At 42.0% G+C, this 16,343-nt stretch overlaps 1 protein-coding gene across 3 annotated transcripts; it reads left to right on the top strand.

The window, feature by feature from the left end:
- The first annotated feature begins 751 nt into the window (after nt 1-751).
- On the top strand, nt 752-9,312 carry KIFC1 (kinesin family member C1). Of its 3 annotated transcripts, none has more exons than XM_075186454.1 (17): nt 752-834; nt 2,749-2,872; nt 3,041-3,161; nt 3,631-3,681; nt 4,368-4,400; nt 5,112-5,310; nt 5,526-5,703; nt 5,935-6,102; nt 6,196-6,318; nt 6,400-6,516; nt 6,601-6,774; nt 6,895-7,062; nt 7,219-7,357; nt 7,724-7,863; nt 8,022-8,095; nt 8,217-8,292; nt 8,895-9,312. In XM_075186454.1, the coding sequence occupies exons 2-17, from the start codon at nt 2,759-2,761 to the stop codon at nt 8,937-8,939; spliced, it is 1,920 nt and encodes a 639-aa protein (XP_075042555.1). In that variant the 5' UTR covers nt 752-834; nt 2,749-2,758; the 3' UTR covers nt 8,940-9,312. The 3 variants fall into 3 exon arrangements, with proteins under 3 accessions (XP_075042555.1, XP_075042553.1, XP_075042554.1); XM_075186452.1 differs by having other exon boundaries at nt 2,749-2,890; XM_075186453.1 differs by lacking the exon at nt 752-834 and adding an exon at nt 868-1,212 and having other exon boundaries at nt 2,749-2,890.
- The last annotated feature ends 7,031 nt before the right edge of the window (nt 9,313-16,343 follow it).

Here is a 16,343-nt window from a genome sequence, read left to right as displayed (position 1 = left end):
TATATATATATATATATAGAGCTGCATGCGCAGCAGCTCCGTTTTCGGCCGTGCTGAATCGTACAGCAGCTGCGGCGCTGTCAAAGAAGCGTCATCGGCAGTGGTTTTTTTAGTACAATACAGCACTGCCGCGGACACTTCTTTGACAGCACCGCGGCTGCTGTACAGTATAAGTAGGAGCAATGTTTATCGCCGGTTCGTTCGCAAAGGGGAGGGGTTTCTGGAGAACCAGAGATCCCTCCCTGTGTGCGCCCCTGAAGAGATTTTGAAAAGGAGATAATGATTTGTAGGAGATGATGATATGTTTGTAATTCATACTTAAGAGGTACTGAACTTATAGACATCTATCTATATATATATATATCTATATATATATCTCTATCTATCTATAAGCTCTGTCTACAAATACAGGTCCCCTAGTGACCCACAAGTCTCACCCTAGGCAGCTTTCTCCTTGTAACTTAGCCAACCCCAGCTGCCACCAGCCACGCCCCCAGTGTGTGTACCAATACAGCCACGCCCACCCAGCTGACGCTCCCTTCCCCGCGCTTTGTACGTTTGAATGTACACAGCCCCGCCCCCTCTATCCTCGCCCCTCCCTTCGCTTTGTTGCTGCGTCATGGCGTCGCTGCCCCCCCCCCTGCCGGAAGCGGAAGTTGTCTTCCCATCGTCACGACAACTTCCGCTTCCGGCAAGGGGGACAGCGACGCCATGACGCAGGCATAAAGCGAGGGGCGGGGCGAGGATAGAGGGGGTGGGGCTGTGTACATTCAAACTTGCAAAGCGCGGGGACACCAAAAACAGACCGGAGGTGGAGAGAGGAAGCGTTGAGCGGTAATATTTCGGTGGGAGGGAGGTTTTGTGCCGTTATGTAGTCGGGGTATCTGCCTGGGGTGGCAGCCGTGGGGGGTCTCTGTATGGGCTGTACCTGATATCAGCCCTGGTCAGTGCTGTCTGCCTGTATCTGGTCCTCAGCAGACATACTGTGACCTGGGATAAGGACACCCCAGGGCTACCAGCTGCTGGGATCTTAATCGTCACAATTCTGTTTTAATTATATAAAAAAAATACTGAACCCTTCTCCCTCCATATTTTTTTTAACCGATATGTTTTATGCATTGTGAGAGAATACAGAAAAAAACATGAATATGGACACATAATATAGGAATTAGATGCCACCAGGCTCCACCCACCCCAAATCACCAAAAATAGGTGCAGTGTATAAGTGTATTGTCGGATATGTTACACCTAAGTAACACCTACGTAGTTTACTGATCATCGATATCTTATTGTGTTTCTTCATAATGTCACCTCAGTACGTATTCTGGTGGTTGACAACCGCACTGATTCTATGTCACTGTGGTGACAGGAAATAAATGTTCCTCTTTTGTTTTTGGGCAATGAATTAACACTATGTAATTATGCTTTTGCCACCATTGCATGCTATTTAGTTTAGATAAGCAGTACACATTTTTTTTACTATTTGTTTAATTTTTTTCCGTTATGTTTCCATTAATAAATATGCCAGGAATGTGTTTTTCCATTTTTCTGGTTAGAATATACTTTCTAGTTGATGCTTTTGGGCAAACAAATGATTCGTCTGATGAGTCAGTTGTGTGTCAATAGCTGATAGTCTCATAACCACTGGCCTTGTAGTTACATACGCAAGTGCAAACATAAGTCACGTGTTTGCATGCGCTTGTCATTTTTAAGGTCCTTTAGGCTTCACCGGTGAGTTCAAGGTGTAATAAAATGCATTAGGGAAAAAACACATGTAAACGCATTGTGTCTGAATGCTAGTAAATAACACCAGTGGTATGGATAGTCATTAAAAACAGCTTTTATTCTTAGACCTGTTTACATGTATTGTATTAGCATTAAAATCCAGTTGGCATGAGGCTTATTCCCTGTTAATATAATAGAAACTGGTAGCAAAATGTTTTTGTATTATGCATCGGTGATGCTATTGGTTCATATTGGTAGGCAGATTTTTACTGGTTTGTCCCCCAAAAATGGCTCCACTGTGTGTAGGTGACATGATTCATGAGGTGGATGCGATTTACATGCGTTATGTAATGGTTTGCTGGGTTTCCAGAGAAATTGAGAGATTGTCTGAAAGCTAATATAGACAATTGAATGATGTAAGGCAGCTTGAGTTGTTGGATGGAGAAAACAAGAGTGAATTATACTTTGGATAAAAATTAGTGTGTGCGTTACACAAAACGTCATCTCCCTGTGGATGGGGGGGTGGGGGGTGTAGAGGTGTGAGTGGCATGATAGAACGAAGAGTGTGCAGAAGAACTGGTGAGGGGCCGTAGACAACGGTATTGTATAGTAGTGTGGTTGGTATACATGTTAGAAATGATGATGACTGGATAATAAGATGATATGGTGAGATGTGTACCAGGTGGGTAAAAATAATGTGAACTCTGGGAATCTATGGTGATGAAGTAAGGCTTAAATAATAAATAAAATAGTGCTAGGTGTATACAGGTGGTGAATAATGGTTTAGAGAATGTAGACAGTGTTAGGTTAAGGAATAAAAAGTGGGGTGTGGAAATGTATTTGTTTATATAGCGCCTCCGTATTACGCTTTACAGAGACTATTTAACCATTCACATAATTCTTTGTCCGATGGATCTGATGTTTCCTTACAAATGTCATGAGATCCTTGATGAAATGTTGCCAACCACTAGAATATATACAGTATAATGTTCCTAAAATCTTCTCCCTCGTTCGTTGAAGTAGAAATCTGACTATGGAGGATCCGACAGAAAATAAGCTGCAGCAGTCATTCAAGATGTCTCGTCTACCTGTTCCTCCGAGTAGAAAGAGGGCCTTGACTGATGAGAACCAGGAGCAGATGTCGAGGGTAAAGTCCGTACTGGGGGTGTGTTTCATGCTTATTATGTCTTCTTTCCTATACACCAATTGTGTGGGCAGCTTAGTTAACAAAGCCGGGACAGGGGAATATATATTGCGGTGTATGTGTAAAACTAGAAACATTTACACGTGGACAACACATCTTTTGTTCCTTCAGAAACGCATTAGAGCTTCGTCCCCAGAGGCAGGGCCTGCAAAGGTCCGTGTTGCCGCAAGTATTGCCACCTCTAGACCTCGTGTGGCCCCTGCAGTAGCTCTTCCTAAGCCACAAGTGATCGGTATGTAATAAGACTTTGGAATATTCTTCAGTGGTTTTCAGCCTTAAGGGTTTCCCCTTTTAGATTGTGTTTATCAATAATAACTTTAAAAAAACAAAACTGCACCTCACTGAATATATCTACATATTGAACATCCTGAAATGCATAGTAAACATTTCTATTCGGTTGTTTACTGTTCAGATGCCCAGGTGTCAATGCAGGAGACAGTGCGTAATCTGCAACGTGGAGGCAGTGTGAAATGTGTCGTGTACATGATCACATACGGATTATACTGTTCTGTATTTTCATGCATTGCATACACACATCTAACATGTGCAGAAATGTAAACAAACTAGGTGTGTGTGTGTGTGTGTGTGCGCGTGCATGTATGAGCCATAGCGAGTGGTGATATGGAAAAGGGTTGATGATAGGCTTGAAACTACTCCTGGTGTTGGTAGAGCTTCTAACACCACGGTCTTGTGATTCGCAGGTCGACAGTCTCTCCAAGTCCTACAGTCAAAGAACAGGCCGAACACTGCAGGTAAGTTTTCATGTTACTCCACATTGTTAGTTAAAATGATTTTTATGCAGTATACAAAAGATCATTAAAAAGTCTTATTTATTGTGGCGTTCATGTAAGCTACACTCCAACCCCCGAGATCAGTGTAAGAAATCCCAGGTTCCCTCTTGCGCACACCGCTGTGGATATCTGAAGACGTCCACTATGGTGACGTGATTGTGGCTGAATGGAAGTCTCCTGAGAAGAAGCATTCCCTTCAACCTCTTACATTTTTAGAGGATCCCCTAGGGAAGCGAGTGGGAGAGCTCCCAGTGCCTCCTCCCATGTTGTAAGGCTGTATAAAAATGGCACTGACGTGGCAGCGTTCTGTAAACACATTGTTTTGACCTCTGGGTCAGCTCTGCTCTCTTCCTCCTTTATCTTCCAGACATTTCTTTTATATCTCCTATTTTGATCATTACGAATCCTCTTTGGGAAGCACAGCATCTTAAATTGTATGGCCCTAACACCTCTGCCTACTACTCCCCCTCTGACCTGTCAGCATTACTGGGTGAGCTGTCTAAAACTAGGCAGCTTTAGACCCATCTGATATGATTATTGTGTGTGTAAGCTTCTACCAGTGATGCCAAGGGGTAATAGTCCATTAGATATAAGCCACATTGGTTTTGGATCAGTTATTAACCATCTTAATGTTCTACTATTTGCAGCTGCTCCGGCTAAGCTCAAAGTGACTGCTCCAGGTAAGCTTATACATTTGTCATATAGAATCTAGCATGCCCGATGTTGCAACATTTAACATGTTGAGGAATTGATCCTTTGCAGGCCAGCCTCATTCATGGTTTACACTGGGGATACATTTATCATATTTGTGTACTCCAGGTTAGAGTTGACTACCAATGATGCAGACCTTTTTCAAGATGGTTTAAGTCACTGATCCCATGTCTATTTTATTACACTTAGGCTATAGGTTTAATATTCATTTTACCGAATAGATTTCATGGACCTGTCCATTCTCTTTGGAAGCAGAAGACTCCATCGTGTTTTGCTGCACTACAGCGACTTTGTTAACTGACCAATCGGCAAGATCAGACGTACCGTATATCTGTTTAGTGTTTTCTTATGGAACTTCTTTCACACAAAAAGACAGAGGCCTGCATCTCGAGCTGATCATTATTTAACATGGCCTCGCATGTGGGTGACAAAATAATGCAGATGTTAGGTTCTCAGGTCATGGAATGGGTCAATCCCGGCTTTAATGTGGCCTGGATGAAGGTGACCTCTCTATTGCCATAGGCATATTATCTGACATCTGTTATGTTTGGGCCAGGCACCCTGCAATATTGTACCAATTGCTTGATATTGATATAGCAGAGTGTGTGGCCAGCTTGGTTGTGTGTGACTGGAACTGCTTGTAGACTCTCATTTCATTATTTTATTCCCTCCTCACACAGCCGCTCAGACGGCAGCTGCAGCGAACAAGAAGCGAGCCCCATGGGACCTTAAGGGTCAGGTGAATGACATGCGGGACAAAGTCTCGACTTTCAAAGGCAAAGTGCAGAATCTGTCTGGGGAGAACGCGCGACTCCTGAGCACCAAGGAGCAGCTACAGAGACAGAATGAGGCGCTAACAAGGGAGAACCAGCGGCTCTGGTAAGTGGAGGCCTATAGAAGTATCCCATCCGTTTCTTACACTCCCTACAAAGGAACCGTGCTCATTCCTCTTAATGGATAAACACTGGCTTGTGATGCTTCAACATTGCTGTTTAGACACAGATGGGGCCCATTTATCAGCTTGCACTTTGCGTCCTGCATCGGCAAAGAAGCTTCTCTGTGGACTGTTGTCTCACCATGTGTCCTGTGTTTAGTGTTGTGGAGTCCAAGCTGCAGTCTGAGCAGGAGAAGCTGCTGGAATCGAAGATGGAGGTACGGCGGCTCACTGATTTGTGCCAGCGGCAGACGTCTGAATTGGCTACTGAGAAAAGCGCTGTGGAAGTGCTTAGGGCGACCAGTCAGAACCTGACACAACAGCTGAAGGACAAAGAGGTAGGTTGAGATTAACACTGCTATATTCTTAATATAAATTATACTGATCCATCTAGTTCTGTCGCTTTTCTCTATCTCTATTTTTGAGACTCAATCTTTAAGGAGGTCACTAGTCCCTGGTGTTGTCCTCGGGTGAATTTTCACAAATATTTTTATGCTGCAAAAATAGCTTGTTCTCCTGTTTGGGTGACTAGTATACATTTAGATTACACTCATGCTTGTTTCTTGCAGTTTGAATTGATTTGTTTGGAGGGAGAAAGCACAAAGCTGCAGACCTTGGTAAAAGAACAGTGTGAGGAGATTGCCGCCCTAAAGTCTTGTGTGGCAGAAAAAGAGACCCAAATATACACCCTGGAGACTGAGCGCAGACGATTACACAACACCGTGCAGGAGTTGAAGGTGAGCTGTCACAAATACTACGTGGGCCTTTCTTAAATCTGATCCAGGCAATGACTTGTATGTATAACTGATCTTCTGTCTCTTCCATCTAAGGGGAACATCCGTGTGTTTTGCAGAGTCCGACCACCCCTACAGTCCGAAGGCACGCTACCTAACGGACACATCGTCTTTCCCAGTGACGAGGAGAAGGCTATTGTTTTAACAAAGGTGGAAGAGGTAAAACATTTAATCTAACAGTCTCGAGATAACAGCATGGAGTTCTATTACTTTGTAACTTCATTATTTTCTATCTTTCAGTCTCACATTGGTCGAGAGAAGAGTTTGTCTGTGAAGTATGATTTTAATTTTGACTGTGTCTTCCCACCATCAACCAGCCAGGCTGCCATATTTGAGGAGATCTCATTACTGGTTCAGGTGGGTCTCTCGGACACATCTCCTATATAATGTTCATTGCCAGGACTTCGCTCAGCTGATTACTCTATTCTTTCTCCCGTCTAGTCGGCCCTTGATGGGTATCCTGTGTGTATATTTGCATACGGCCAAACTGGCAGCGGGAAGACTTACACCATGGAGGGTCCAGATAATGTCTCCACCGATACCATCGGAATGATACCCAGAGCTATCCGGCAGATCTTCAGCAGTGCAGAGGAGTTGAAGATTAAAGGATGGCAGGTCAGTGTGCCGAAGTGTTGGTCTACTATGTGTCACGTTCTGGTGACTGACCATACAAAGCCAAATATATTCCAACAGCAATAATGTTTCTGACATCATAAGCACCTTCTATTTGTTTAGTATAAGTTCACGGCCAGTTTCCTGGAGATTTATAATGAAACCCTGAGGGACCTGCTGGTAAATCGACCAGACAAAAAACAAGAATACGAGATACGGAAAGTCAGTTCGTCTGGCAATGACGTGCATGTCACCAACCTGCGATATGTGGAAGTTTCTAGCGTGGAGGAGGTAAGCGGTAGAGCATATCCAATGACTTATTAAACTGGAAATATGCATGTTCGTCCAATGTCATGTCTGTATTTTAAGGGTGTATTTTTTTTTTATATATATTTTACGTAAAAAAAAAAAAACTTTCTCCCCCTTCCATATTTTGGTCATTTTTAGGTTCATGAACTCCTTCGAACTGCAAAAGCAAATCGTTCCGTAGCAAAGACTGCTCTTAATGATCGTTCATCTCGCAGCCACAGTGTTTTTCAACTTAAAATTGAGGGCCAGAACTGTCTGAGAGATGTTCGGACATCATGTAAGTTGTGGGGTTTTATTTGTTTGTGGTGGTGGGTTGGGTATTTTTGTTTTGGTGGTTTGTTTTTATTATTTATCTGCTCTCTTTCAATGGCGAGTAGAAGAATAGAGCACACTGAACGCAGGAATCGGACCTCTTTCCACGCTATATTCCCTCCCTGGTGCTTTCCTCCATCTGTTACTACTCAAGAGGCGCGGGTGAACTGTAATAAAATGTCAGACAACTTGCTGCATTTATACTTGGGGTGCAGTGTGTTTTCTACTGGAGGGAGACTATAAATCTAAAACCTTTTAGATTCCACTAACCCATGTCAGTACGTTCTTCTATTGTACCTTCATATGACAGGTTTCCATTCTTTGTTCCTAGCTGTCCTCAGCCTCATAGACCTGGCTGGGAGTGAGCGATTAGACCGGTCATTGTCTACAGGGGATCGGCTAAAGGAAACGCAAAGCATAAACACTTCACTTTCCACATTGGGAATGGTTATTACCTCGTTGTGTAACAAGGTAATCTTATGGAGGACTTGAGTGTCATCACTTCTGATCCACACTTGTTTAATACTTAGGGGAGGGGGGGGGGCGCACTACCCTTCACATCACCCAATGTGTCCCAAAATGGTGCGATTGGAGGATGTCCATGTGACTTGTTTCTTTCCCTCCTACAGGATGCACATATACCTTATAGGAATAGCAAGCTGACATATCTCCTACAGAACAGCCTAGGGGGCAACTCTAAAGTGTAAGTCACGTGTTCCCGACGCGCCTCTGGTGCTTCTACGTCCTGTGTGTGTCTATAGATGGGTTACTACTTGTACGTGAACGCTGGTGTCATCCTCTCTCTACACTTTGCTGTATTCTAGGTTGATGTTTGCTAACATTTCTCCCTTGGAAGAAAACTTTGCAGAGTCTCTCAATTCCCTGCGGTTTGCCAGCAAGGTAAGAGCGTGAACGGTACAAGCTGATGTTTCCGCTCAGTGCTTTCTACAACCAGTGATTGCCAGTGGCAGATATTTAATGGAACATGGTCAAGGCTGCTTTATAGCTGACCCTCAACACGCTTGTGTTGTCTGCCTAGAGTATTTTGTGATGCTTCCCACCTCCTAGTCCATGTACTTGCACCTGAGTTTGCGGATCTATCTGAAGAATGTACTGATGTAAAGAGCAATTTAATAACTTTAAATTTTTGGCTGGAATAAGCTTTAAACTCCCTTGTGATTGAAGCGTGATGGAGTTGAGCTGTTAAAGGCCCCTAGCTGCATGGCTGCCACTGCAATACACTATTACATTTAGATATTGAAAGTCCACTTAGTTGCTTGAATCTGCTCCACCCTACAGGGTGTGCATTTATACGTTGGCCCTTTTGGGGAGTATATGGACATTCCAGTAACACAGGATTGCCTATTAATGCAGTTTAATGGGATGTTTCCTAAAATACTCCGTGCCCACCAGTTAAGGCATTTTATATTGGTCCATTATTATATTTCTGGCCTTGAGAGTATTTGAAAACCTGTTAATGTTTTGCCTTTGTTGTATTTCAGGTAAACGAATGTATGATTGGCACTGCACGTGCAAACCGAAAGTGATCCTCTCTTCGGAATATAATATAATTAAACTGAATTTCGAAATATTATATATTTTTAGTACTAATCATAGCCTAGCTATGAGTTTGAAAATGCCAATTAAAGGGCTGTTAAGCCAAACAATAAGTTAAAAATGAAAAGACAGCTTGTAACAGACCCATGTAAAGGTCCATTACCCTGACACCATTTTATGTGTACATGCTAAATAGCTATTCGGTTATTGCGCATTTTAGGCTCTCAAATACATCCTTTAAAATGTTTTTATTCTGTGCAGTGGCTGTAATGGTCACTATATGTATTCCAGCCTTTTTTTTATAGATGTGTTTTGTACATATGTGAGTGTTTTATTGTAAATAAATTTGTAAGTATCTGTGGAGTTTGTTTGGGGTTTTTTCCCAGTTTACTTTACACTGTATGTATAATTTCTTGCATATATCGTTCTGCGCCTGTACTAGGGGCGGACCTATACTTTATTTTTAGGGGAGTACGATAATGCCTAATCACGCCCTCCATTTTGATTAGCTTGTTCGAGTTTGGCCGCCCCCTCCCTGTTCTGATCGGATGCTTGGGCACAATTTAAAGACGCTTGTGCTGCTAGGTGGGACCCCTCGCAAACCCCTCCCTCCTCCGAATTCTCCACTGGCCTGTACCCTGCATCCATCCCTACTTCCACTCTCCCCTCACATGACACTGCTACTGTCACAAGAGTACAGGTCACCGAATTCCATAAGACTGGGAGGTCGGCACATTCAATCCTGTAAACATGTTAATGTCCAGGTTCTAACCTCGCCTATTTTTAAGACTACTTGCAAGAAAACCTACAGGAGGTGATGAATGCATACAATAGCTGGTCTGCTATTCACATACAGCTAATATGTCAAAACAACTTATAGCTGGTAAAACAAGCAATTTAGATCTGTACTATAGGTTTTCGCAGGGTTGTTTTATATATTGTAAGCTACACATGGTTGATTCTATTTTGTCCATTCCTGAGCATGTAGGAACTATCCACATCTTTGGGGCAAGGTGTGAAATCCGGTCACTAGAAACTAAAGGCACTTAGTACCTCACTGATGTTCCTGGGTAGCACATTCACACTAGGCAGAATTCCTTCCTTTTTGGGTGTTTGTGGGGTGTACAGTCTGGAGTGGCTGCAAAGAGCAAGTGCCTCTTCTTGGTTCCCCTGAGGTTGCTGGATACTACCATAGTTACGGTGCGTTCCACTCACTACTTGGGGGGGGGGGGGGGGGGGGGCAGGCGTGCCTGAAATCTCATGGACTATAACCTTGCATTTTGATTGGGAGACAGGACTGATTGTCACAGATAAAACCGGCAACAATGACCCCAGGATAGTTTTTCTTGCTATGCGTCTAACGTCTTGTAAACCTCCAGATTTTTTTCATGCAGACATTTTAAATCCATGGGGAAGATCAAGGAACAAAAATTTCAAAGCTATAGATGTAACATTTCCTTCTCCGAGACTATCCCTTCCAGAAATCAGTTTTGGAAATCATTACTTGAGGTGTCACATGGCTCATGGAAGCAAATGAAGAGCTCTGTGCAGCCCAACTCCAAAAAGCTCAACATCAATAAGATCCGATATTTTAAAACTCCAGTAGAACTTTAAATGTTTCAGGGGCAGACAAAAAAAAAAACTGCCCAAACAGAGGCCTTTAAGAAAAAAACATTGGGCCCTGTCTCGGAAGCACTATGTGACTCTCCTAGGCCAGACTCAGACTTTGAAGATCCTATGAAGGATGAGGATCTTATGAAGGAAGTCAAAGAAACTTTTCATTCAGACCTAAGGGCTGCCATTAAAAAATATAAATATAAAACTTACTTGAAAGACAGAGTATGAGGTGGCCCTTGAGAGCATAAAATGTCCGTCTACGCGGATGACATTTTATATCCAGACCCCACACTTCACTCGCCAATGTATTCTGAAACCTTCGGATATACAGTGACATATTGAATTACAAACAAAACACTACAAATCTTACTCTTGGATCTTAATTTCCCCCAATACCAACAATAAATTAGTGGAGTACAGATTCTGCACTCAACCCCAAAAACTAAAAGGTTTGGGCATCTAACTGACCAGAAGTAGGACAAACTTTAATTGGTAAAATTACTGCCCTGATTGAGACCCTGAAGCAGACATAATGACCTGGAACTCTATTGGGTCAAGCCCAAAAATACAGCCCTGATAAAGAAACACCCACTCACTCTGGTATTTTCATTCCCTCTCTGGGATAATAGCGTAAATAGCTTCGTTTCTAAACCAACCCTTGGCCTAATCCCTACATTGTTCTCCTGTTGGATTTGCCACAATAGAAACCTCCACTTCCCACGTGTGGACATATAATCCTGGTTCTTGTCACAATTTGAGTAGATACAGTGGATTCTCCTTCTCCAACCAGAATTAGCGCTGCAAATAACAAAGGCACAGAGTCTTAACAAACATACGGTTTTCACCAAGGACCCAAGAAAGAAGGTTTGAGTGTCGATGCTGGTGGGTTTGCAGGTCGTGGCCCTCTGCGCTGCCTCCAGGTTCAGCGAGCTGGTATTTAACCGCAACAAGAGGCTGGCCAACGTAGCCGGGACTGGTATAGATATTTAAGGACACACATCATATCAATTGGGGAGATCCTGGGTCCTAAGGAGTGGGTGACAATCAAAGCTAACATTTCAAAACGCTCCATTTACGTTCAAAACAAAGAAAATGCTCCTTAAAAGTTTTTATAGATGGTATCGTTCACCGACTTAAAATAGTACCACTCTGGAATGAGATACACTTCTTGAATAAAATAAAAAACACCAGGGTCCTCCTGCCAGATTCTGCTTCCTTTTCACTACTCCTTCATCCCATGTCGAGAACCCGTAAACATATGCAGAATATGATAGTATCCACTAAAAATACAGAAATGAAACATACCATCAAAAAGAGGTATGTGTTAAAAACAAAACAAAAAAAAACTGCTCTAGATCATCTGGCTATCTATCATTCTTTTCCTACAGAACAGATGTTCTTGGTGTCTGAAGAGCAGAGCGCAGCCGAGAATAGACACAACACTGAAAGACCCATATGTGCCATTTGTAATTAATGTCTTCCGGGGTCCTATTCCAAGAGTGTGTCGGGCACACTTCAGTGAGAAATGTCTCAGCCTTAAAAGAAATTTATGCTGTTGCTGAAAATATCTATCTAACAGGTTTTTGAGAATGTCAATCCCACACAGCTTAATAGTCTTTTAGCAACATTACAAGCGTGGGCTCTCCAGGAACATGCTGGCACGTTGTCAGCTGCGGGAGCCATCAAAGCGTTTCATACAATTGTTGAGTTCTTAGAGGTGGATTTTTAGAGAGGATTCTTTAGCTTTACCGATCAAAACTTTGGTAAAAGGAGGCAGAGATAAAGTATCAGGATCAGGAAAAACCTAGGTATGAGGACCAGGGGGTATATTTACTAAACTGTAGGTTTGAAAAAGTGGAGATATTGCCTATAGCAACCAATCAGATTCTAGCTGTCATTTTGTAGAATGCACTAAATAAATAACTAGAATCTGATTGGTTGCTATTGTCAATGTCTCCACTTTTTCAAACCCGCAGATTAGTAAATCTAACCCCAGGGGGTAAATGTATGAAAGTCCGATTTTTTTCAACTCGACGGAAATCGGCGACTTTGCAGTGAAAGGCAAACTTGCCTTTACAAGCCATCGCCGCTTTAAATTTTACCTGCAAAGTCACCGATTTCCGGCAAGTTGAAAAAAATCGGACTTTCATACATTTACCCCCAGGTGTTCTATGATCAAAAGACGATCCATAAAGTATTTGCATTTCATAAATTGATGAAAGACCTCATTCAGACGGAATGTTATAGACCAGAAGAACATAGTTTCTGAGGAAGCTAAAAGACTAATACCTCTTTTCTTCCAAATAACGCACTCATATTGAAAACAAAACATTGGGATCCCTTTGATGGGAAGATAGACACAGTGCTCAGAGAAGAGCTTGAGGCTTCCACCTCCACAATGTTCAAAACCGTGTGTAGTTAGTATGATGAAGTCCTGGCTGGGGCTGGCTGGAAAACTACCATCCATATATATCACTAAAATAAGTTTGTATGCCTGCAGGATCTTCAACAAGCAAAAGAGCTTTGTGGCTGAAACATTGGGGTGAAGATGTTTCAATCAAGAAGAAGGTATGTGGCCTAATTTTGGAAAGAACATTTCTTAATGTACAGTGCGGTGTAAGAACTTTATAAAGGAAAGTAATAATAATCCTACAAACTATTTTGGTTTTTTTTGCAGCCTTAGTCTAAGCATAGAATATATTAACAGTTGATCTGAGAAACAGAGGAAGAGGAAGGACTTTCAAGTAGGTTAAATCAGGCCCTCAAAAGAGTAGATTGCTCAAATCAGCAAAAGTTCTTATCCCTGTTCTCTCACAACAGAAAGACGTTGACTTAATTTGTCAGAAAAAAAACACATTCCCAAGGAATATTTAATACACTGAAATTTTATGATCACTGTACAAGAGGCAGATTTGTGCAAGCTAGAGGCAAATCAGCACTTCAGATCTCTCTGGGTTGGTAACAGGAAGATGCTTCATCCATACCGTTTACAGCACTGCTTTATTGCTTTACCACAGCCTAGAGGATCTTTACCAAGATGATGGCAGTTATGGTGGAATATCTGAGATAGAGAATGGAGGCACTAGCACACTACTGACTGATACAGCAAACACAGAACGCCATGAAGAATTTCATCTCATTCCAAGAGGTGATCATGGGACTGTTATGGACAGTACAAGACTGGATCAATCCCCAGCTCGCAAAACGAGCTGGTGATTGTGCTTAATTAGATATGTGACCATATGTGTAGAAAACAGACAGTAGGCCTCTATATTTAAGTTGGTTAAATTATGACTCAAGAAATATGAGACTTGTGTAATTACCAAAAATAAAGAATTGTGCAATGATAAGAGTAACGTTTGTCAGCAATATCTTCTTGTGTATTGTTCATGTACAATAGATATTACATTTTTCTTTCACTATGTAAATACCAGAGTATTGTCCCCCAGAAAAGTAACTTGCTTGTAAATCTATCCTAAATTTGTATACTCTCCAGATGTGTACACAATTTCTAAATAGACATGACTCTGGTCATTCCGTCATTCGCTAATTCGAGTTTAAATAGAGGGCTGACTACTAGGCACCTTATCCTTCTGAAAGTGCTACGAACAGCACAAAAACACATTAAAGAAATAAACTGATTGTACAGTGATGGACACAGATTTGGATTAATAACACTGGCAGCATATCTGTTGGTGACTTCCTTCGAATAGAGTAGTACTATCGCCTAGACCTCAGTAATTATATGGAGCCTAACACTTCAAAGCAAGACTGGTGAGAGACGTTTTTAATGGTATATGAAGGTGTACTATCTAGCTCAGGGGTTGGGAACTTTTTACTATCGGTGTACCAGATAAAATCTAGTCAAGCACAGGTGTGCCAGTTGGGTGTGGGTGTATGTATGTATATCTATATTACATATAATTATTGTTACGACTCTGCCTATGTTTTGTATGTGGCAGCAGTATCTCATACCACCAGAGGTGCTGCTGTTCTGTTCCTGAACTCTTCAACATGCCTGAAGGAGTTAATATGCTTGCCTGATGCCTAATTAGAATTGCACCTGTCACACTGCTTCAAATACCTGCCTCAAGCTGTGCTCTGTGCAGTTCATCCAATTATTCCTGGCTGCTGCTGTTTCCCCCTGTTCCTGTGTTTGCTCCATTGCTGCTTGATCTTCTGTTGTGACCCTCGGCTTGATTCCTGGACCCTGCTTGTTTGCCTGTTGCCCTGACCTTTGGCTTGACTTTTGGACTTTGCTTATTCGCTTGTGACCCTGATCTCTGCCTGGCTATTTGGATTCTGTTAACCTGATCTCTGCTTGATCCCTGGACTCTGTCTGCTTCCCTGGACAGCCTCGTGCCCGTCCCCACAGTAGAGGAGAGGACGGCGCCTCACACATACACTGGAACAAACTGCCCAGTCTCCATAACAAGTTCAGATGTGTGCTCCACTGAGTGTGAAAGAGAAAGGGAGCTATGTCCTTGTGTAATGAAATTTAAAACCTTGTCTGTGGGCGAAACAAGCCCTGTTAAAGGAAGTAGTCACTATGCGATATGGCTCACAACATTTCATATGTAAATGCAGGTCGTACTTTTAAGTCTAAATTTGGTTTCACCACTTTCTGTAATATATTCAACAAGTTAACCCGTGCATGATACTCATGCACTCTAGTCAAATCAAGCTACTTAAGGTGTTAAAAAGGTTCTTGTCATGCATTTGGGCCATAGCCCAGGCCTCAACCACCAACCACTCCCCACTGTCACCCCCGGCAACCACCAACCACTCCCAACTGTCACTTCTCCTTCAAGAAATATATATATATATATATATATATATATTTTAAATCTTTATAAACACTTTTAACAATTAACAAATTAAATTAACAAATTAAAAACATCTTCGTATACCAAATTTCAGCCCTTTCTGAAATTTTTTTCCCACACACACTAAGAATTTAGTAGGTCAGTGTATAACTCCGCCCAGCAGGTGGCGCTGCAGCTTGGTTTTATTTTTTCCACAAACACACACACACACACAGACTAACACACGCCACTAGACATTTATATTATAGATATGTCAGAAAATAGAATACCCTTATCACATGGCATACTTTAACGTCCAGCAAGGCTCAACAAGCTATTGGTATCTACACTGCAGCACAAGGGGGACAAAATATCATTTCAGGTGGCACATATATGGCACTTCCAGGTTTCCATATGACGTTAGGAAAGATGCCTCAAGTGTCATAATTTTCAAACGCGTTTCGCCCTACAAATGGACTTAATGATAGGAATAGTCCAGGTCCCCTTTCCCTCCCTTATAAATGGAATTGGGCAGTAACAAGTGGGCAGTATTGTTCTTGAGGAGACTGCCCCCTGGGTTTGGTACAATACAAAGAGTTTAAGTCTTCAGTAATCCTATTGGGGAATTAACGGGTCTCAAAATTTATTTAGGTGCACTATAGGGTACATTTAAATAGACCTTTCTTTCAGAAGGACAATATTCAAATAAAAGAATACAATAACATAATGAACATAATTATAAATACAATAAAAAAATGTAATGGAAAAGACTTACTGCACAGGTGAGCCACATATAGCAAAGGAATAAACTATCAAATATGAATTATTCACTAGAAGAACAATAGAACTTGAAAATGGTTGTTCATATTTCAAGAAATATGACGGGTGCAAACCCATGGAGAAATAACTCCAAATGCCTGGTGTATCGGTACATTTCCATACTCAACATAATAACATAATAAATATCGCAGT

This window comes from Mixophyes fleayi, chromosome 9 (assembly GCF_038048845.1).
Source record: "Mixophyes fleayi isolate aMixFle1 chromosome 9, aMixFle1.hap1, whole genome shotgun sequence".
In the NCBI taxonomy this organism is placed as follows: Eukaryota; Metazoa; Chordata; class Amphibia; order Anura; family Limnodynastidae; genus Mixophyes; species Mixophyes fleayi.
Note: the sequence above shows the minus strand (reverse complement) of the source record. Positions and strands in the feature narration are given on the sequence as shown.

Excerpts from the sequence above, each read along its gene's own strand:
- KIFC1 (XM_075186452.1), top strand. The coding sequence starts at position 2,759 with ATGGAGGATCCGACAGAAAATAAGCTGCAGCAGTCATTCAAGATGTCT. Across the intron at positions 5,704-5,934 it reads AACAGCTGAAGGACAAAGAG|TTTGAATTGATTTGTTTGGA; the intron begins GTAGGTTGAGAT and ends TGTTTCTTGCAG. Across the intron at positions 7,358-7,723 it reads GAGAGATGTTCGGACATCAT|CTGTCCTCAGCCTCATAGAC; the intron begins GTAAGTTGTGGG and ends CTTTGTTCCTAG.